Here is a 23,709-nt window from a genome sequence, read left to right on the forward strand (position 1 = left end):
TGACACCACCCGCGACACAAGGATCAAAGTCTTTCATACGAGAGTCATTTTTTTTAAGAAGTAACTGTCTTTGTGCATGTGACTCGAATGTTCGTGAAACCACCGACGCTGCACTCTTGTGTGACGAAACAAAAGTGAAGCATCTGAAAAGGGAGTCAGTTCTTAAAATACAAATACATAGGCCAAGTCAGACATTTCCAAACCAATAAGTAATAGACTCAACAAGCTTTAAAGGTTTATAGCATCACATACGTAGCGGTCCGGCTAACTGTGCCGATCGCATTGGAGGCGCACGCGACGCCCCAGTTCAAGCCATCTGTAAGACAGAACTCAGAACTGCCGTTAAATTATTACCGAAATAACGCACCACGAAATGGAAAGTCACATCACCTTGCGGACTATTGTTTGTTACGAGATCGTCGGTTTGTAGTAAGGGCAATTGGTGAGGTGTGAAAGGTGAAATGATTGTACGTTTGGTTTCTAAAGGAAAATGAGAATGATATCGGTAACTATGTGTTACTTGTAAGTTCATACATTATAATGTTATTTTTCATTCATAAAACTTTAAAAACCTGCTTACAGTTTGATGACTATTTACATGTGACTGCAACTTTAAAGAAAAAAAAAACAACACTTATAAGAGGCTGTATTGAAAATGCCGCTCTTCGCCAAGTATTGCTTCTCGCCTTCAAACCTCAAAGTTTGGCGAGTTAGAAAAGTAAGAAAAATTGTACGATTAAAAAAAAATAACCTGTCACGTTTTCACGACAGGAGATAATAATATTATTTGAAGAAGTTGTGGTAGACGCACAGAAAGCCAAATCCAGAGAGTTTAAAAGAAAATTGTGAAAGTAAAACGAAACTAGCTCAGGAGCGAAGACACATGATTATTCGCGAGCAAGTTAACGTAAACAGTTAGATTTAAGCAGGTTTAGTTCCTTGTTCTGCACATATCACACTTCTAGTATAATTTATCTGGTAGACTAATCTCTTAGAAAAAAAACTAGCAAAAGGCGTTACACAGCAAAAGTTTATATGCAGTCTTGTAACAGGATTGCTCATAATTCACTTTTAAGAAAAATCGAACTAAATTGAGATCGGTCAATCCGTTCGAGAACTATGATGCCATAGACAGACAACCAGTCAAACTTATAACACCCTTCTTTTCACATGAGGTTCTAAAAACATAGCTTCGTAAATTTACTGGGTTTTTGTCATTTCATTATTTATTGTAATTGTAGGTTTTGTAACGGGATTGCTCATAATCTACTTTTAAGACAAAACGAACTAAACTGAATTTGTTCAATTCGAAAACAGACAGAAAGAAAGACAGACAGACGAACTTGTAACACCCCTCTTTTTGCGTGAGGGTTTAAAAATACATCTTCGTAAATTTACTCGCTTTACAGTTAATTATTGATTGTAATTACAATACAAAGGTTCAACAATAAACGACTTTCTATAACATCGTGAAACTTTCTCGGTTACTGCCATAACGCACAGACAGCATGACCTTTATAAGACAATGTGTTAATTCACGCATACCTATTGATATTGAAAGCCTACGGAATACGCATCTGCACGCAACATTGTTAACTTTTATTAGAATATCTTGTTAATTGTTGTTGTTGCTTGTAGCGGTGGGTTTAATAGATATCGTCTTTCGTTTAAACTGTAATCCATTTGTTTATATACTTTAATAAAAACGGAGCCAAACTTGTAATCAAGACTTTTATGGGACCAAACGATGATAAAAAAATCGGTTTTTCAATCCGAAGACATAATGATATCAAAAATCAGACAAATTGAGAAGCTACTTTCTTTTTAAAAAAATCTTTAAATAGTGAATCTCAATTTGGGTGTCTTTATAGAAACACATATTCAATATATAAATGACTGTATTTTTTCAGTGGTAAATTTGACTTGGTAATCTTTATTGTTATAGATTTTTTATTTAAAAAGACACACCCAGATTGTATACCTTTTTACATATCGTAAGATGTAAATAAATAAATAAATAAATGGTGTAGAGTTGTTTGACGTTTAGAAGTTATTTATAATAACTGCACAAATAGCCAAGTATACTTTTAATACCAAAGTAGTGTTAATCTTTAACAAAAAAATCTATATTGTGAAATTAAATAAAATTATTTATTCTGCAAATAGGATATTTCATCACTTTTACATGTCTTTTTTGAGAACGATGGAGCCATCATTTCCTAGCTGACTACCCTAAGAAGAAATATCTCAACAACAAACTCAGGGGTCGCAGTCTCTTTTAAAGTCCAGACAATTTTCAAATTCAAGTGTATAAACTAATGCAGAGTATTTCAATAAATTGATAATATACCTGCATAAGGTTTATACTTACAAAAAAAATCCAAGAAAAGAAATAGTTCCTAACACTCCTCCTATACATCACAAGTATATCTAAATCGTATTACAATTAACAATTTCACCACTAAGGTGTCACGTGACAATGTGACCTACAGTTGCGTAAATCTGTCGGTCATTCTGAAAGTGGGGCGACGAAATGTGTCCTATAGTTAAATCCATCGCTTATACTGAGCTAATATACAGTTTAAAATATCACTTATATACAATGTAGTGTACGAGTATGTACTGAGTTTATTTTATGGATGGCTTTTGAAGTGAAACTTGTCTATCGGCGTTGGAATAGAATTTTCTGTCCCGAGTTACTTTTTTTAAAGAGCCTTTTTCCGATGATTGGTCAGGGTTTTTTATTTATGTACCTGACATCATTGGTGCAATTTGGAGAGCAGTATCGACTAGTTTATTATATTAAATTTATAGATAAAACTTTTTCTGCATTAGCTGATAACTTGTTAGTTTATTTTGTGCCATATCTTATAGAGCATTATCTACATACCTATAAATGAGCATTGCGCACACACTACATAGTGACTGATAACCATAGATTAATTTAACTTTACGCTGAGCGAGTTCTCGAGTGCTACTTACTACGTAGCATGTAAGATTTTATAAGAAATTGATTTAATTACTTTTGCCAAGTTAGGATGTTTGTAATATATGTTTCTAATTCTACATAAAAAAATAATACAAGAAAAAGTATATGCATTCAGAAGGTGCATCAGTCGTTACGAAGGAAAGAACATTTTAGTTTAAAAACATAATTTATTACGAAACAAACAACACAAATAAAAAACCGGAAATTAAAATAATACAAAAAATCGAGACTCCATTTACTTAAATTTTTTAAAAAATATAATTTTCAAAACCTACATTTCACAAATTATTCCCAAATATGATCTCATATTTTTCTGATGACGTCAACACAGTGTAAGCTTCAAATACTAATCTCACACAGTTAGGAAGTCAACGGGATTACATCGGAAACGAAACGCAAAATATCTCCAACAAATTATTCTATGACTCAGCATTTTTCAAAGGCATTGAACTTAAGCACTATAAGCACATAAATAAAATACAACTCCACATTCAAGAGCTTATTGTAGAAATTGGAAAAATATAGTCATTTATTAATTCCTATATATCTGCACTAACACTTAGTAAATAGTTTTTTTTTTCGGATGTTGAGTCATTGATTTTAAGTCTGTTTTAAAATTACTATAATGAGTCAAACGACTGTTGAATTAATAATATAACTTTATTATAACTAAGTTCCAATGTTAGAATGTTGTCAAACTTTCTATTTGAGTCTTCATATTTAATTTCTTCTCGCAGTAAGTGGAAAGGAAAACCACGAATTTTACCTACGTCTTTACATCAATTTCGTTTTATAACATTAACGTCATGTCACATAGTTTTATACAAAATAATCAAACGTAATGAGTAAAAGATCTCCCTAGTTATCGGACATTTTGCAATGATTCACTCTGATCAAATCGCTCGATGGGCAAAATTACAATTTCATATGTTTCAACAAATTTAATCTTCTTGAGAAGGTGAAGACTTGTAATTGGCTTTTTGTCAACTAAGGTCGTTTATTTATTAAGTTTAATCTTTAAAACTATAAGTCTTCTACAGTACTAAATTAATTAATTAATTGATTTTCTTAACTATGATATGATTTTCTGAACCCTGTCTATCCGTCTGTCACCAGGCGATTCATCGTGATAGCTTGTTAAAAGATAAAAAGAAACACAGGTACTGTATTCCTGTTGCCACTACAACAAAGTATATGCAACAAAAATTAATTTAAAGGTCAAAAACGTTAGCTACGGTCATCAATTGATATTTTCTTATTGCGTACTGATTATGATTAGCCTATTTGCCCGGGACTCTGAGCATCACGAGTCTGACCCCCCTTGACAAGTTTTGTAACTTACGGAAACATTTACAAAGTTAACATTTACGAAATTAGAGATAACTACGATTTAGAGAAAACTAATTTCATAAGAGTTGAGGGTATGTTAATGATCAACAGTTATGCGAGATATGTCCCAAGCATACTTAATTGGGCATATACTTGTTTATTTGGTAACGACCCCGGAAATACTAACTTTAATTAGGTCTGAGGCAAAGGCGAATTATCTCATCTTGTCATTACAAATTTATCCTACACATTAAATTATATAAAAAACGCGAAAGTTTATACGTAGGGATATTTGTTCCTCTTTCACGTTAAAAACAACTGAACGGATTTAGAAGAAGCTTAGTACAAGCAGTAACAGAAAGCTCATAACCAGGATTGACACATAAGATACTTGCTATCCCAATTTTACGTTTTGTAGTTGACGGGCCTGCGGCGGCAGCTTTTTAGTCATAATTTAAAGTGGCATTTTGAATTGCTAGTTATTTCATATTGAAAGTGTGTGGACAAGTTACATTTCTCGCCATTTACGAATATATAAATTTATGTAATCGAAAATAGCAAACACAAGTCACTTACCAAAAAGGAATGTCAATCCCGTACATATGTAGTTTTCTATCCTAAATCGATTTTCCATTTTTTATACCCCCTAGAATCGCTTTCCGAAGCATTATTGACATAATATAACATTGAGTGACCTGTGGTCTAGTTTTTCCAGGTTCAATTCTAACCCAGGATAAATGTTTGTGTTGAAAACTTAGTTGTAAACAAAAAATAGCCAAATTCTTTCCAACCAATATAACATTCTAGAGAAACTTACTAAATAAAAATTCAAATCTCTTCATCTAGACGATTAGAAAGAATTCAGACAGATGTTTTCAACTGACTACAATTCAAAGTTGTCGATTACAATTAGTGTAACATAAAAGCTATATACCTGTAGACCCCACTCAATATTGACTAACGATCTAAATGATGACTACACTGAATAGAACTTGTAAATGCCCAAATATTGAAAGTTTAGCCATTACGATACCGCACGGTCATTATTTGAACTTTCTTTTATTCTTCTGCGTATAAGAATATTGAAAAGGCATGTTCACAGTTTAGCCAGTGACCAGAACTGTTTCAAAATATTTTCTGTGTGTTGCTGTTGACCTATATTTTTGGGAAGTCGACTGAATGATATTATGAACCTCGTTTTATTAAATTATAATGATTAACTTAGTTTTGGACTTGTCGGGTATCTAATAGAAAAAAAGTAAGAAGATCTACAAATCTTGAAAGAAGGTGGAAGGAATATTTGCATTTTGTCTTCGTACATACACTAAATGCAAGTTCCAGAAAACTTCGATATTTAGTTTAATTTAGAGCTTTTATGCCATTACTTAAAGTACCTATACATTTTATTATTATCACTCTATATTTTATTAAAAAGAATAAAGATTTTACCCAAATATTTATCTTCAATTTACCAAAGGTAATAGTGTGAAATAAAGGTAATAGTACAAAAGTAATAGGTCCTCTTTAAATTGAAGATAAATATATAACATACCTCGTAATGTAAATTTATTTAATTTACTTATATTTTGACGTACGCCATATCAACTTGAATTCTCACTGCCATTGTTATTTTGGAGATTCAAAGAGGACAATTGCGCAAATATTTTCAACAACAGGTTATATGAAAGTGGACCTATTACCTAGGTTAGAACTAGGTCATTCGCGAGCAAATGTCATTGTTTCAAAAAATACTGTGTTAGTATAACAACACTAATGTACCTACATGATTCTGGTATGTCTTAATATATTCGTCTTCTAGATGTCGAAAGAGTATTTAATAAATAGTTTTGATTTTATTATACGTTGACAGTTTAATATGCCTTTGTTTCGTATTTAATGAGCTAACATAACCCACACGGATGTGAAATTAATATTGGCAGGATTTGAAAAGATTCGATTTGAAATAATATATTTTTAACAACAAAACCGACTTTAAAAACTTCTGAGCCAAACTTGATAATGTTTTGACAGGTCAAATGACAGCTATTTCACGTTACAAAATCAACAAAATATGTTCAATCTGTCTGAAGTAGTGAGGTAGTAAACATTAAAAAATATAATTAGGATTATTTTAAAACGAATAATACAGATAAATCGAAAGCCTCCTCCTTTTGAAGTCGATTAATCAACTTTAATGATATTTATTCGCAATTATTTTTGTTCAACAAACTAAACAAATCGAGGAACTGTATTTCATTGATATACATAAAATAATTTATACATAAACTTTCCGAATCACTAACTTAGACGCTAATGAACCATAATTTAATAAGGCATTGAGGCATTAAGTCTTTTCGAAACAGAGCTAAAGTCTCAAGAGACTTACCTCTTAATGAAGTACTATCGTTATCATCCAAAATCATTAGCCGCAAAGTTAAATCAAATCAACGCCGAGAACGCATTATAGTGTTATATTATAAATACTATGAGCTGTACCTGTACTTCACTTATTACCTTCTTACTTCAAAATCAATCACATAGATAACACCAGTCCACCTAATTAACATGAAGAGCCTCAATCAATCTTTAGACCAATCAATTTTGGCGCCACCTCACTTCTCAGCAACATAAATCTGATGTCAGTCTGACTTACATAAGTCAATCAAGAAGATCTGGGTTAGAGAATATGTGAGACGCAAACTATATGACTGTGAGTAATAGGCTTTGTGAGAGAATACATTATAAAACCATTATTTTAATAAGTCGGCCCTTTATACATGAGGCAATGCAGATATCTTCCAACTCATGATGAAAATAAGATTTTCGTAAGTGTGGAAGCTAGACAATGCTCTCTCTACAAGGATTGTAGCGACGCTCTTCTTCGCAAACTTGTGTCTTTAGTAGTGTTGCTAAACTTGCTATAAGTCCAGATTTCCCCGGCCTTTGCGTAGTATAGAGCATTCCGAGGAAAGTCCAGGGACTACTTTTGCAAAAAAAAAAAAAGATATGTCCAAGTTTTGTGCTCGAAAACTTCGGGGATTTCACGCGTCATAGCAATTAGCGTCTTTAGAAATTATAATCGTCGGGTGATGATGATGTTAATAGTATTATCAAATCCTTAGCTTAAGTAATTTACCTATATTCTGTCCGTCATTAATATAAAATTATGAAATACCTTGAACACCACACTAAAACTGAATTATTTAGAAAACTATTGAAGGGAAATGCATAAATAATTAACTGTGTTATCCGCAAATTATTAATACATTAGTTTTATTGCAACAGGTTTCGCAAATCGCTGTAACCTTAAGTATTAACACTATACTAAAAAGCGAACTTGTCGTTTTGTCTGTACGTCTGTTATTTCTTTACGCTCAAACGCTAGCGCCAATTCGGATGAAATTTGCTATCGGAAAATATGGCTGTCTGGATATGCATATGTATTAGTAGTATGACAATCTCTGAAATATTAACCCAAAATAATGTGTTGCCTTTGTCGGGCTAGAAATAGATATCAATCTATATAATTACAAGTAACATCGCGGGGTACAGATAATAATAATATTTCTCCAACTGTAATATGATACTTTATTGATATAATCATTAGGCTGCTAAGTCACGCAGGACAGGCCTTTGTATGGTCCACGAATGCTTGTTCTGAGTCTGGGTGTCTATGAGTATTTGACACAAAGATTAAATTCCTAAATGCGTGAGTATTTTTTTAAGATTCCGCCATAAATATCAATTGACTGTTCATATTGTTAAAAACTTCTTCCATATAAAAACATCAATACTAACATGTTAATGTTTTCTTACATAACTAAACCAGCCTAAGCAAACTCGATAGACGGCTTTCGATTTTTAAAGAACCTCACCGAAAAATATCGTTTAATTGAGTAATTTCTAAACGAAACTATACCATAAAAGCAAGTCAAAGACCCTTGAAAATGAATTTTATATTAACATACATAAATATTTATAAAAACATATGATGCGAAGTCAATCAGTGAAATAATATTACGAAACTTGTCAAAGTAAAACAAATAAAGATTTTATTTTATTATGAAATGTCTACATTAGAAAACTGCTTTCATTAAACGTTAAAGTAATTGATCTGAAATGTTGTTGTATGGATTTAATGGGACCTGTTATGTTACATATGTAATAGACAATATTATCAAACGAAATTGTGTAGAAAAAAATATAAATTCTACTTTTAAGTAGAAATACTTTGAGATTAACAGGTCTTTGCTTAACTGCGTCTAAATATTATTTTTGTAGTAGAGATAGATTTAGACTTCAAAGTATTTTAGAATACGTGTGTCCACTTTGAAACTAGGAATAAACTATAAAGAATTGTAACGCATGAATACGCAAACACAAAAACTCAGATGACGTAGCATAGCGGTTTAGGTTTAATCAATAAGGTTCTGACACTACACGATCCTGAGGAAGCGGGTGTCCATAAGGATCCCCCGCCTAAAAAAAGGTGTGCCAAACTTTGATCCTCATATTATCAACGTGCATTGGCAATAAAGATCTTTGGGATTGGAGTGTCATCGTCGACATGTCAGATGAAATGTATTAAAACCCGAGAAACAAACCTATAAAAACTACAAGCCAATAACATCAATACCTAGAACTAATTATCAGGATAAAGTCGTTAATAGTAACCAACCTTTATTAACAACAATTAAATCCTAGTATTACATAAAAACAACTCCGTCTCCACCCACGCGTTCACAATAACCAGCAATTAGTTACTGCAGTTGCATTACAAATATAATTACTAGATCATTTAACTAATAAAACAGGCCGCTTTATAAGCTTGTAATTGTTCTGTGTATACACAAGATATATATCACCTGGCCACCATTCGCTTGTTTAGAATAACATTCAGATTATCTAGATCCAGTCTAAAGGATTATTTTACGACTTCATTTTTTACTGAAATTGTGGAAAAAAGACGCGGATCTACGCGCTGAAGTGCGTTGTCACGCTTGCACAAAACAATTAGAATTGTGAAGATTACATTGATTGAACTATATCACCACAAAAGTGTTAAACGCCACATATTTTAGGGTTTCATAATTACATAAAGAAAAAAGCACGGACCCGACTACTATCTTTCCGGTGTCTATAAGTTTGTCCATCCTTCGGCTTGGTAGGCGAATTCGATCGAATTCGATTCGCCCTATTTCAGAAAAAAAATAAGTAGTACAATAATAGTTTCAGACGAATAGTGCATTACAAAATTTTGGTGTACCGGATTCGCCCGGTGTTAAATGTGTGTCGGGCGAATCTGCCCCTAAAATATTCTAAATTAAAAGTGGTCGATTCGCCTGATTCAGGCGAGTTAAATTCGGGCGAATCGACTACTAACCCGTCCTTTTGTCACCAGAGAGTCTCTTGCATTTTACAGTTTGATAAATCATGAGGTATATTGCCGCCATACCAAACAATAAAAATAAATATTGTTATTAAGGTACAGTAAAGATAATTTCGATGGATGATCAATTTAGTGATTTGGAATTTATTTTTTTAGCATCATTATAAGGAATCTAAAGAACAGCAAATCTAGCAACAAAGCAACAGTTAACTGCATATTAATAAAAAATACGATCACGATAACCGTACTTATTTCTTTTATCAATTAGTATTTTATCTTGCAGATTTCTATACGGAGATGTGAGTATGCAATGTGGAAACGTTAGTAATGGCGCCCAAGCGTAACCGGGACGCATCTGCAGTTGTAAATCGGTTTAATAAAACTGTTGTTAGCAGACTTAGTTGTTTGTTTGAACAAATATTTATCTTGTCCATGCATCTAGTTGGAAATGTTAATAGAAAAATGCAAATTGTAGAGTCATGGTTTTCATGCGTCTAGACTAAGATTTGAACATTTAGATTGAAGAATAAAGACAGTGCCACAGTTTTTCGGGGTATGATGGCACTCAAATAATAATAAAATTGGGGGGGGGGACCAGAAAAACACGTCGTAGCAGACTTACGTTGTCTAATCATGACAATGAAATCGAATATTTCAAACTGCAAGTGTTTCTTCAGACCAAATTGGTGTAATTTAACGGGACTTAAATTGCTTGAATCTACACAATCTACCAACGAATTATCATGTTTCGTGAGATACAGTAGTCAATTAGATTTTTCATTTAAAGATACGAATACATCAAATGTTTTTTTTTTTTATCAGCCGATTTATTTTAAATGGGTAATGAATTATGTATGTAACCTAACAATCCTGGTATAATACCGAAGTAAACTCTGCCCGCGCAAAGTTGAACTTCTTAACAGATTACCAAATTACCCTTTGACAGACAGCATGCTATTGATTTAACATTTTCAATAAAAATAAGTTTTCTTTTAATAAAACACAGTTATACTTTTTATTAAAGTTTGGCAAGATTTATAAATAAGTACACTAGAAGAAATGCTATCGTATTTAATTATCAATGTTTCAGACATCTCTCATCAATCAAAATTAAATCCTTATCTTTAATCCGTTACGATCTCTGTATCAATATTAATGCGTAATTAAGTTTACACAAAAACTTGTAGAACACGGCTTCTGTATTTATTTGCGCTTTCTAAAACATATGGCTACTTAATCAATTAGTTTGATCCGTCTATGATTTGAGAAAGAATAATTATCTCAATACTTAATTAATGAATTTTAACAGATTCAGACTACATTTCTAAATCGATTTTTTACGAAAATAATAAATACTTCATTTGCAAATGGTAGTAAGCCGTTTTGATCTAGATGGCAACATTGCATTTTTTTAAATTTGCTTTTATGTCAAATATTTTTGACCTATGTTCGGAAGAGCCATTTCAACAGATATTTTATATCAAAGTAACATTACCCATCATTAAAATCACTAAACAACTAGATTAAAAACACATTACTCTTTCATGTCCAACCTTCATGAAGTCTTAAACGAAAACCTCTTTTACCAAAACTCATTTCTCTATTCAAAATTGAATAACGTCACATTATGTCAAAAAGGCCGTATAGAGGAGAACACACTCTCTACCTCCACTTTCATAATTCTCTTCATGGACGATGAATTAAGCATACGTTACTGTAATAAATATTTATCAAAGGCAATGACTACCTGCAAATTGACACTTATAACTAATATTATATCATATTGAACCTTATTTTCAGAGCAGAAGGTAGAAATTTGTGTACTTGTTTGTGATATTTAGGTACTCGCGTAAATCACTGAGTCTTCGCAACTTTTACTTGACGAAAACTTTCGAGATCTTGTGCTATATGTTAGACAGTTATGTTACAAAGGTATTTAAAATATGTAAGTATTCTTTCCAAATAAATTGTGATGCATTTTCTCAATTCTTATTTAAATACGTCAAAAGTTAATTGCATTTATTTCCCGTGAAATACGTGTTTACGCATTTTCAATTCGCCTTCAGATTTATTTAAAATAATTTCAGTTATTAATACATATTAAACAATAAATACTCACCATAATAAAGTCCAAAGCGTTCACCATAAAATCCAAATAGAATATAACTTAATAAGCAACAGAACTTGCAACAAAAATTACAGAGCACTACACATCACAGATTAGCTAAATTAAATTGCGCGCGCAAGAACCGTAGATGTTTTTTTTATCGGTGCAAGGAGGTGTGATCGCGAATGCGTGCGGCGGTGATGCCGGCCAGTGGTCAACTGCCTTCGAATGCGTTTCGACATATGCGCATCCACGACGCGCATCTTAAAACGAGTGAAATTCGCTGTTTATTAATTTACTTATAATTTTTATTTTTTATTTTGTATTCGTCAAGGATGAAGACATGGTTATAAACTTTTTGGTTTCGTTTTCTTGACAGTTCATTTCGGTACATCTTGTGTTATCTTATAAATGTTTGATTGTTTTAATTCTGTTTTTACTACATAATACGAGTTCATTGTTTGAGTTACACGCTCTTAACCGTCATTAAAATTACCTTAGACTTTCACTTGATTATTTTGACAATATTCATAATTACTGACCGCGAAATAAATACTTTCTTAGATGTCTAGTGACGTAACTTTGTTTCTTGGAGAAATCTATGGTTATTGAAACAATCGGTCCTAATTGCGATTCTGAATCGATAATTGTTATTTTAATATCGATATGGTATGAAGTATGAATATATTGATCGTGAAAGCTGTTGGAGAGTTAGTTCGTGTGCTCCTGAGACCGATGCTGGCTTGGGGCTTAACATTGAATGTGGAGAAAGAACATAAATTATACGAGATACTTTGTATGGTGGTGTGGCCTTGGAACGGTGCGTGTTACTTATGGGGCCACTCTGCCACTGCTGTAAGGGTGGCTCCAATGTGGTTATGTGTACCGTTCTCTAATTTACAAAGCCGTTGCGTATGGTATAACTAAACTTGATTTAAAAACTTGGTCGCTACTTTGGTCGCTACATTAACTTCAAGGGAAATGCATTTGGGATACCTACAGATTGTCATTTAAAAGTCTACTTGTACCTACAAATGACTACCTGTTATACTAAGTTTGGAAGACAGCTCTACATTTTTTTGTCTCTTAAATTATAGCATCAACTATGAACTCATATATTATTATTAACTAACAAAGGTTAGAAAATTTTAATACACATATTCAATTGAACAATTCAAAAATACACCAGAATCCTCGCAATAGAAACTCTACCTAAACTATTCCATAGTAAATCCAACTTGGTTCAACAATTCAACATTACAAACAAGTCATATAAACTGACTTTAATTAAACAAGACTACAGACTTTCTTCGGAGCCTGTAGGCCTCTAGTCGTAGCCGGGACGTCGGCTGTCAAAGCCGGAGTGACGTTCAGAAAGCGAGCCGCTATCGCCGCAAATATCCGCCGGTACCCGCGCACCGTGTCAAGAACATGACATAGATTATTATTGTAGAGTCGACATGTTAATGTTTTTTTTTTACTATAGTTCAGGCATCGTACGCTAATATAGTTTCTGTCTCACGAGTCTCCCGAGTGTGTGTCGCTAGTATATATGCCAGTACATCATTTTAGTATTGAAATATTTTTGTTAACTCTATTTTACACGGGACTTCTCACGTTAGACAGAATTTAAGTGACTGTTCTCATATAACGAAATTACTACGCAAATTTCTTACAAGTAAACAAAAAAAAAATCGATTTTATGATCCCGTTCCCGGATCATCTGCCATTTGTAGAGGGCTGGCTCGCGGAGAAGAGCTCGTTTTAAATAATTATAACTGAAACTGCCATTCATTTCCCTTTAGCATCTTCTATATGGTTGTCCGGTTTCACAAACATTCAAGGCTATTGCACAAAAACACTCAGACTAAGAAAAAGCATTCCTGGATCACACTAATTCTGGCCCTACACTGGGATCGAAATCGCGACAAGTCACAGCCAAAGGGCTATGTTGATGAGTAACATTATTTTTAAATAACAATTTATTTTAATTGCATAATATTTGCCTTTTTGGAGGTCAGGAAGGCAGTCTTTCCTCGTAAAACACTGTTACTTAGCTGATTTCGGTTAGACTTTAAGCCGACCTGGAAGGCTAGGCCGATGATGAAAAATATTTGCCCACATCACTACATTTAATACACGACCAAGCTTCTCAGATGCAACACTCTGTATACTCCCAAACCCAATAGTCCTATCTGCAATACATAATCTTTGATTACATACGCTCGCTAGCGGTACTGTTATTAATTAAATATACCACCCATTTGCTCGCTGGGTAAACGCGCTCCGAGTTATTATTATGACAGATGACGCGAGTGTGTAACCAGATCTCTATGATAGAGAACAATAGAAGGAGTTTATTGATTATGGTGACAATTTGAGATTATTTAGAGAATGTTTTACTTTAAGTCTATTTCCCGAATAAAATGTTTAAATACTGTGACAAACTTTAAGTGGTCACAAATAGCCAAAGGTAGGAACTGGCAAAAATAGGCAAGAGCGGCTTTTACTCTGCTATTCGATAGGACATTTACGGTCCCTAATAATAAATAAATAAAGTGGCTTGAGCTCTTCACACCAGTTGCGTGCAAGACGGGGGTAGCAGACGGAGCACGGTGATGGTTGAATAGAAGGACATTTTAACATTTTGATGTTATCACAACCTTTTTTTTAGCTTTACCCAACTATTTTGGGGTCAGCTTCCAGTCTAGCCAGATGAAGCTAAGTATCGTACCGGTGGTTTTTTCAGGAGCAACTGCCTATCTGACCTCCTAAACGGAAGACTGGTAGTTCAGTCAGTCTACTCGTAACGACTGTCAAAGATGTGTAAATAACAGCCGGGACCCACAATCAGACGTGCCTTCCGAAACACGAAGGAACTAGTTATGACATAACTCATTACCCCTCCACGGACGTTTTAAGATTAGCTTAACATGTGATTGATCAATTTTTGCAGCCATACCTTAGGCACGAGTTCCTCTTAGCAATCCGCGAAGCAAATTAAAATATCACTTGCATCAACTAGAATTAAACCTACGATTTCTCATCAAACTACAGATTTGCCATCATTAAACATCGCAAACGAGAGCAACCTCTATACTTAGCCTATATAACTAAGATATTACATGACCACCGTAATTACGAGCAGACTTGAGCAATCATCTAAAAACTGAACAGACATGTGTTAACTATTAATTTACATAACCCTTCCGTGGCGCTGTAATCGGGTAAAAACTGAGGTTAACTACAAGATTTACGTCATCGCTCCATCATAATGTTGCATTAACTTAGTCCGCGATAATACACTTTCGTTCTTTCACTGTTTGACGTTTGCTGTCATTTCTACGTCATTTGACGATTAAAGCAGTGATTATGTGGCTGTTGAGGACATTATGGCAGAGTTACTCGTAATATGAAATGTCCAGAAGTGGATTACAGTTTTACTATGACTTTTTGCAGCTTTTTGGCCAATTTTAACTTTAATTTACGTTTTGGAACTGGGGTTACGTTTTGCTAACAATTCACATATTAATTTTGCTCCCAATGTAAATTTATTTGATAATCCTCATCTACTTTTGAAGTGCCGAATAAGGTACACAATTGCAACTCAATATATTTATAGAACCTATATAATTTAGGGACGGCGAAAACATTTTAAGTATTGTTAGTTTAAGTGGAACCTCCATAAGACGTATCACGATGCCATGAACAAATTTAAATTTCGTCAGTGACGTTAGTATTTTAGCTTGTTTGATAAAGCAAAGAGCCAGAAGTCGCAGGTTCGAGTCCTGACTGAGTTATAATTTTTTCACTGTGTTATTTGGATTTAAGTGCAATAACAAAGAGCTTAGTTAATTGACTAAACAGAATAATTTGAAAAAGTAAGTACTAGCTTATTTCGGTCTCTCTTTCATATTTCTCCTTACAATGGTATGTTTTGAATGACTTAGGTTCAAAGAACGCAACTAAGCGAGAAATTCTACCGCAAGGCATTATTAGTTATAACATCTCATTCAACCACAATGCTCTATGTTACGTTATATCATCACGCTTGCATTCTGCCATGGTAGGCAGTAGTGTCCTGCTTGTCAAGTATCTGGTATATAAAATAAGAAATACTTTGGCGCCAGCTGTCTGCGTATGACAACTATTAACAGAAATAATAACTATCGTGAGATTGATTCATTACCCTAACCGATCATTGTCCTTAATCATGAGCTGACTCCGCCGATCCCGCCGCATCAGCTTAAGATTAAGGACTCCGGTTGGGTCCGAAACTAGTCGGGCTACCCCGATAAATACGCGTGAGAAAACCGTTACATCAATTAATATTAACAGAATGTTTTTTTAATCTATAATTACTGCAAGCTCTTGAAAAGCAATTTAAATGTTGATATACTTTATGAATCCAGGATTTTATGAGTCACATAGGTACCGACCCCACGTAAAGTTTGAATCACCTCGCACCGAAGCCCGTAGTGGTTTATACAAATCTATGGGCAATTAAAAATCCGGATTTCAGTTAGTTTGTTTAGTTAGTTGTATGTTAGTTACGTTTTCAGTCAGCCTAGTTTGAAATCTTAACTAACTTTCAACTATGAAAGCAATAATAGTATCGCGTAAGTAACGCCATCTATATCACAAGTATAAAAACTTTGTGCAGAAGTTGGATACTGCTCAAGCACGTTTAACTTTCTCTTATAATAATTTGCAACGTGCATCGATGACTTCACTTATGTAGGTTTTAAACCTGTATTGTTACTATAGATGGCATTAGTAGCTGGAGAAAGATATGTATATAAGTTATCTTTCTGATTATTAGAGAGAGAGATTCTGATTCAAAAAGGAAATGGTTGAACGCCTTAGATGTTAGAATGATTGATTATGATTAGGGATGATATGTGCATGTTACTAGAATTTTTGTGGCACAACAATTAAGAGGCTTGTTTGTTTTAATATTATTAGTAGGTGCAACATTTTAATGGGGCTTGCATAATGTCCCTTTAAATGTTGTCAGTAGCAGTAGAGGAATTGTTGTAAAAGGTTAACCTATCAAAATTCAACTGTCACGGTTTCTGAGATAGAGCCTGGTAGTAGACGAACAGAAAGCTGAGCCTTGGTAATGAGATTTTTTTCTTTCGTGCTCTTTCGGAACAAAACCCTAAGAAGCATGAATTGGCCAAAAGCGATGAGGTTTATATCAAAAAACTACGGTAATTAGGCACTGGGTACAGAAATAAAATTCGCCTCTATATATTACAGACTACATTTAATTGAATAACTATAATAAAGATACATCGTTGTCTGTTCGTTGAAAAATATACCATACAATATAAACAAATAGAATAATTAGCGCGTATCTACAAGATATTGTACAATTTTCAATCCTTTGCATTGAGTTTCGATAAAATATATTTTAAAACATCATATTTACGACGTAACCTGTTTTTGGATATATTTCGAAGATGATTTTATACAAAAACCTTCTTTTTGTATAAGCGTTTAAGGTTGAAATTGCCATTGCAATGGTGGAAGCGAGAAAGCGCGCTAGGCAGCCTCTCGCTTCTTTATGGCAAAGTTTTAAAAATCAAATTGAAAAAGGAATACATGAAACCTCAGTATAAAGTATTCAAATGTCGAATGATTTGAAGCAAAAAGACTTTTGTTTAAAATCATTAAAAAAAACGTTGTAAACAGGTCACGTCAGTGTTCAATGCAGACGATATTATGCCCATCGAACATTTATAATAAAAAAATAAACTAAAAATGATAAATTCTTTAATGGCACCCATAGCCTAAAATATGATGATGAAATATTCTCGCAGAAAATCATAAAAATCTATTTACAATCTCCCTTTTTTATGATATTTAAATTCTAATAAAATTATTGATTTTAAGTTTTGTCGAAAAACCTTTAAATTCATTGACATATTTTTCAAGTAAGTAAATAAAATAAAATAATATCGTTGTAAATATAACAAATGCTTGTTACATGTTAAATCTGTGAATAGTATAGTTCACTAAATAATTATAAAATCATCCTAAAAACTTATTATATTTTATAGGCCAGTCACCGCGTAATTTAGGTTCAAAAGGACTTTGTAGATCATTTTTGAAGTTTTAGTAAAGTTGTGGAAGACATGGACTTCGATATCAGACTATTTCCTACTTTGAACCAAATTCTTTAAATCAGTAGTTTTAAGAGTCTGGCATTTGCGATGTCTTTCAATTTCAATGCAGCTTTTAATAGTTTTGGCTTGTGGCAGCTTTTTATACGATTCATTACGGATTCCTTAAAAAAAAACTTAATTTAACCACTTTTGACGGTGACTGGCATGTTAACAAATTTTCAGGACGCTTTCAATGCCTTCGACAACCAGTGTTTCCTCTTCCTACTTTATACATACCAACTATATTATTTCCATCTATATGACTAATATTTTTGTTTTGTACACACGTTTTATCAAACATTCAAACTGTATAATAAGGTACATTTAGTGTTTTTTTTAAACATGGCTTCTGTAATCTTTATCAACTCCACCATTGATACTACTATGCTATTAAAGAAGGCTTGATGCCTTGTTGAAGCAAGATGGTGCAATAATGCATGTAGCTCTGTCTCGCTTTGACGCACTTACATTTTAAAATGTAGAAAGCTTATACAAATATTCAGCTACTTAAAGATCTTCTTTACAGAAGCCATGTCTATAAAAAGTTGATACATATATATTTATTAATGTCGTCTATAATTAAAACATTAGCAAGTCAGACATAACATTAAAAAAAAACTTTTATTTTTCTTGCACAATAAGGAATACAGATATCTTTATAACATACATTTTCTCTTTGACAGTACAATCATTCTTGGGTCTACAATGATCTTCTGAAATGAACGAGACAGCAATAAACGGTGGTCTCTTTTCCACATGTTTGAAAAAAGTTTTAATAGGTAGACCCCTCATTAAAACTATGTCTGAAACATACACCATAAACTGCAGTAACAATGTAAACAAAAACCCAATTAAAAAATAACCATTTCCAAATTATAAATATTATTTGAATTATATATTTTTTTTTATCTTCGTACATATTATGATAATACAGGATACTGACTCGTCTCAATGATACTCTAACTTAATCATTTTCTCGATATTAAGGCACAATTAAATAGGTATATAAATGACTACATAGTGCTAATACTAACGGGCAATAATACTTTTTATAATAACCTATTTCTGCTATAAACTGACTGAATGGACTACACGGATAGTCGAGTGCTATTGGTCACCACGCCAAAGCTATACTCGCGACGTGTCGCAGGTTCCATCTCCGTGGTATTCGTGTGATATACTAATATATGGTCTGAGTCTAAGTGTCATATGTGGCACAAGGATCAAATCCGCAATACAAAGTCTAAAGAATTTCAGCACGAGTTTGAAAATGAAACAACTAGACAAATAAATAAAAGCAAAGTAATCAAATAAAACAAATCGATCAAATAATATAAAAATAAATTAAAATTTACTTGAGTACTGAAAAACTTTAGGAAATTCAATAATTCCAACTGGAATTTGAAAGTTTACTTCTTAGATACATAAATTACACAAATATTGGTAATGTTTAAATAAACATAGAAATAAAATTACAGAAAATAGGTTATATATATCTCAGGTGGTTACAATTTACATGAAATTGATTATATTGGTGAAGCACGATTCTTATCGAGTTGTCTGCGTGTACATTATGTATAACAGTCACGAAATCCGTGATTTCTGTAACATTCAAATTTGATTGAAATATTTTCATTAAAAAGAGAAAGATGTATTCGATGACTCCCTCTAAATTGAAAATGTATAGAAAATTGTATTTGAAAAAAATCTTTGCCACAAGAAGTTTATATCAATTTTTAACTTTTATATCTAGCCCAGAAATTGCTACCTTTCTCAATTAAAAGTGAAATCTAAACAGACCTAACCAGTGAAGAAATATAACAAAATCAGCAGTTATTTTTTTTATTTTGGAATGTATGTTAAATAAAATTATTATAAAACGTATTTTTGCCCACTAAACATATTAAAATTGAAATATACAAATTATATAAACAACATAACCTTAATATTCTTATTAGATACAATTAAATCCCAATCTCGTAGTTCGTAACATAAAGAACTCATGCAATCATTTGCTCTAATCGATTTTCATAAACTCCGATTTCAATCGATATTTAATTACTAGAAATAATTAAATTACAGTTTCTCAGGTACCAGGTACCCTGTTTGACGTAGCTGCGTAGGTACGGATTTCTAAAGTAATTTATCGATTATCGGATACAAGCTGAGAACGTTCGTGACAAATCGATTTAAATCGAACCTCGATTCGATTCCACGATCGCTTTTATGTGTTGCGTTCGCAGTTTAAATTTTTGGGTTGTTTAACGGCTCGCACACGATGGTTTCGTCACCGTATGATATTCATTGCTGCATTTGTATTGCAATCGTTACTCATAATTGTGAGCAACCTAGCAATGTACGACTAACGAGTGTATAGTACACTTATAGCAATTTACATGAATACGAATGCAGGATTGAATCAGAAAGCGACTTCTACGTGTACAAAAGGGACGAATCACACTTTCCGAATTCGTTTTGCTTGTGCAGACGAATTGCAAATGCAAAGTGCGATGTGTCCAGTGACGTCATATTTGGTTGTCTTCGTTTACTTCGTATCGAGGTATGCTGTGGGCTCCGATGATGCGCCGCTTCAGTTCAGCCGGCAGATGGCGCCTAACCGATGGCGTTGTGTTATCTGGAATGTTTAATAGAGATGTTAAAATAATGTTGTTAATGTTAATTAATGTAAAAAGGAATTGGAATAATAAACAGCCTACAAAACTGTCGGCATTTTTCTTACATCTTTTTTGACTTGATAGCAATAGCTATATTTGAAATCTAGAAATCTGTAGTAGTCTAATACTTCGTAAAATCAATGTCACTCCTAACGAGGGCTTTAAAAGAGGAAGCCGATTGAAGCGGCATATAAGCATCAACAGCCAACAACTTTTAAACATACTAATATTTCTAAATACATAACATAATATAGAAAAATACACCAAAACACAACAAATTATCGTGCCTATCACAAAATCTTTTTCCTGGGTGGGAATCGAACCCACGACCTACGGTATAGCAGTCAGGGTCTCCACCAACAGGCCACATATAATGCTCGTTACCTAGGAGCGTGTCTCTGCCGCATGACGTGAGGCAGCTCCCGGCGCTCGTCCTCCCCGAGCTGCAGCCCCGCCACCAGTTGCATGATCTCGCGCTCCTTCTTCAACTCCTCGCGACCTGACTCCACCTGGAACCATCAGATACACCATAAGTATATGAGGAATTTTGATCTTTTGAATATGGGTCGTTGTCCTGCAGTGAAACTGAAAAATTATGGCAGATTGATAGATATTGACTGCACGGATAACCGAGTGGTTAAAGCCACCACTCAAAGCAAACTGTGTTGCGGGTTCGATCCTTGCTTAAAATATGAGGACATGTGATCTGGCAGGAATAAATTCCTTAGTGCAGCAGTATCAAGAAGAAAAAAAAGTTCAATCAATCATATTGAAGAAAACAATGGCTTTTTTTTAAGTAAAAACAAAATGCAACTTGGAAACAAAACATAATATTCAACAGCAGTGCAAAACGCGACGTCGTCTATCCCTCAAAGATAACACCATTATAGTAAACAAGGGCCAAGGTTATCGTAACAACAAAAGCCGCAACTCCGTGTAAATTAATACGGGCTTTAACATGTCACCCGCAACTATTAGATATCGAATAGCGTAGCGATGTAACACGTTGCGCAACAATCATAACGCAATAGCCTAGCAATAGCTATCGCTTCCTTATAGGCACGTGGGATCACTCACGCACAAAATGAATCTAACTAATAGTTACTATAAAATGTATTGCGAAATTTTATCGTTGTACATTCAGCAACATATAATTCTTTTAAGACAGTAAATTTTTTAATAACTTTACATAGAGGGCTCTGTAAGAAAGGCTCAGTCAGTCACCAAGTTAAAAAAAGTGAAGTACTTTTTCTATCACAAAAGTAGCTTTCTCACTAGTAAGTATGCATATAAATATGTATGTAATAAATCAATAATTAATATATCTAGGTAGTTTAGAGAGGGCACAAGTCGCCTTCCTCTATATTTCTATCATTCCTGTCCATCCGAAGGTTGCCTGGAAGATATCGCTATTAGCGAAAAGACCACCATTGTACCGTTACACTGTATGTTACTAGGTTTACAGGTATCATTTTCGCTACTTAATTGACTTATGGGTTAGCTAACATAGATACGAGAAAAATCCCTCAGTTATCGTTTCTACTAACCATAGAAAACCCACTATCATTTCCTGGTTGAATTCCACCAATATTATCGGCAAACTAAAAAACTCTACAAGAAACATTTAACGACCAAACAGTAAAAAACTGAACAGTGGCCTTTTAAAAACAAAAGAAAGTGACTTGGCGACAATACAACTGCAAGTACAGAACACCCATCGTAACGAGACCCGTCTGAAGTCCGCCATCTCTTCGGTTTAAACTCCGTTAGCTTTGTAATGACTAACTTCAGAGATGTCAAGTGTAATTGGTGGTACGTGTTTGGAGAAAAACTTTGTTATCGGAATGTTGGCGTTAAACGTGTAATTCACGCCTACGCTGTGACAATGTAAATCATTATGATCGCTAGATATGTGTGATTAACGCGGCAAATGCACGTTTTTACTTACTTCTCTGTATCACGGAAACTAGAAATGGCAAGTAAATGTGATCAGAACAGTTTTATAGCTGTGATAGCCTAGCGGTATGACAGTTATACTATCGAGTCAAAGGTTCAAATAACTAAGCAATTATCACTTATTAAAAACTGTAATTAATTACCGTAATGCAAATACATCCACCTGAATCTTTTCAAGAATTACAGGCGATTTAAATATGCATAATATATAATGTACATCAACCAAATGAAACGAAACCGATTAATTGAGAACCTCGTTCTTTTTGAAATCGATTAAAAATGTAAACGCGTAATAGCCAACACTAGAACTTACGCGACAAACTAAGTGGATTCGTTCATACTAAATATAAGTTCACAGCACACACCATAACATTGTTATGGTGGTACACCGTTAAGGCGGCCATATTGGTTGTTACGGGTAACCTAGAAACAGCCAGGCTCTAAGTTTGATAACCACTCGCGATATGTAGGCGTAGCTAGTAAGAGTATGCGAGTATAGTGGTAGTTGTGTGGTGCTTCTATTGTAAGACTGTAAAAAATATAATTACGAACTCGGAAATTACTTAGAAACAATAGCTGGATTTTGAAAAATAACTGTACCATTCTTTTTTTAGTTAGGCGGTCCCAAAATGTCATTCCTCAGGAGAAAGACCGACAAAAAGCTCCATAAGTTACTATTTTAAAATAAAAAATACAGTCTTTTTGAAAAGTTAACAATAATGAGCCTACGAGGCGGTCCGAAAATGTCATTCGTATGGAGAAGAATCAGCAAGAAACTCCATATCTTACTCTTTTGAAATAAAATATTCAATTTTTCTTAAACATTATTATTTAGGTATGTATGCGAGTACAGCATAAAATGACAGAACTAGTATCTATAAAGTAAGAAGTAACCAAATAAAATCCAGTCGTAGAAAACGAAATGCAAGAATAATGTAAATTCTACTGGCATTTAAACTTCTGTTCGCCTTAAACTAGAAAAAACAATCATTCTTACAATGACTATCTTGAGACTAGAATCGATATTTTAGATAAAACAAAACCTAACCAACAAAAGAATCCAGTGTCCCCAATACAAAGTGCAACTTTAAATA

At 33.5% G+C, this 23,709-nt stretch overlaps 2 protein-coding genes across 2 annotated transcripts in view; both read right to left on the minus strand.

Moving 5' to 3' along the window:
• Nucleotides 1-12,373, minus strand: part of LOC113494326 — a 58,512-nt gene extending 46,139 nt beyond the window's left edge. The window contains exon 1 of the mRNA XM_026872625.1: nt 11,827-12,373. The gene's annotated coding sequence lies outside the window, so the exon portion shown is untranslated. The remainder of the gene's footprint in view (nt 1-11,826) is intronic.
• A 5,799-nt stretch (nt 12,374-18,172) lies between these two features.
• The window catches only part of LOC113500440, a 38,721-nt gene continuing 33,184 nt past the window's right edge, over nt 18,173-23,709 (minus strand). Inside the window, exons 2-3 of the mRNA XM_026881242.1 lie at nt 21,044-21,168; nt 18,173-20,619 (exon numbers count right to left, since the gene is read on the minus strand). Coding sequence (XP_026737043.1) covers nt 20,616-20,619; nt 21,044-21,168 — 129 coding nt within the window. The 3' untranslated portion in view covers nt 18,173-20,615. The remainder of the gene's footprint in view (nt 20,620-21,043; nt 21,169-23,709) is intronic.

This window comes from Trichoplusia ni, chromosome 1 (genome assembly GCF_003590095.1).
Source record: "Trichoplusia ni isolate ovarian cell line Hi5 chromosome 1, tn1, whole genome shotgun sequence".
Classification (NCBI taxonomy): domain Eukaryota; kingdom Metazoa; phylum Arthropoda; class Insecta; order Lepidoptera; family Noctuidae; genus Trichoplusia; species Trichoplusia ni.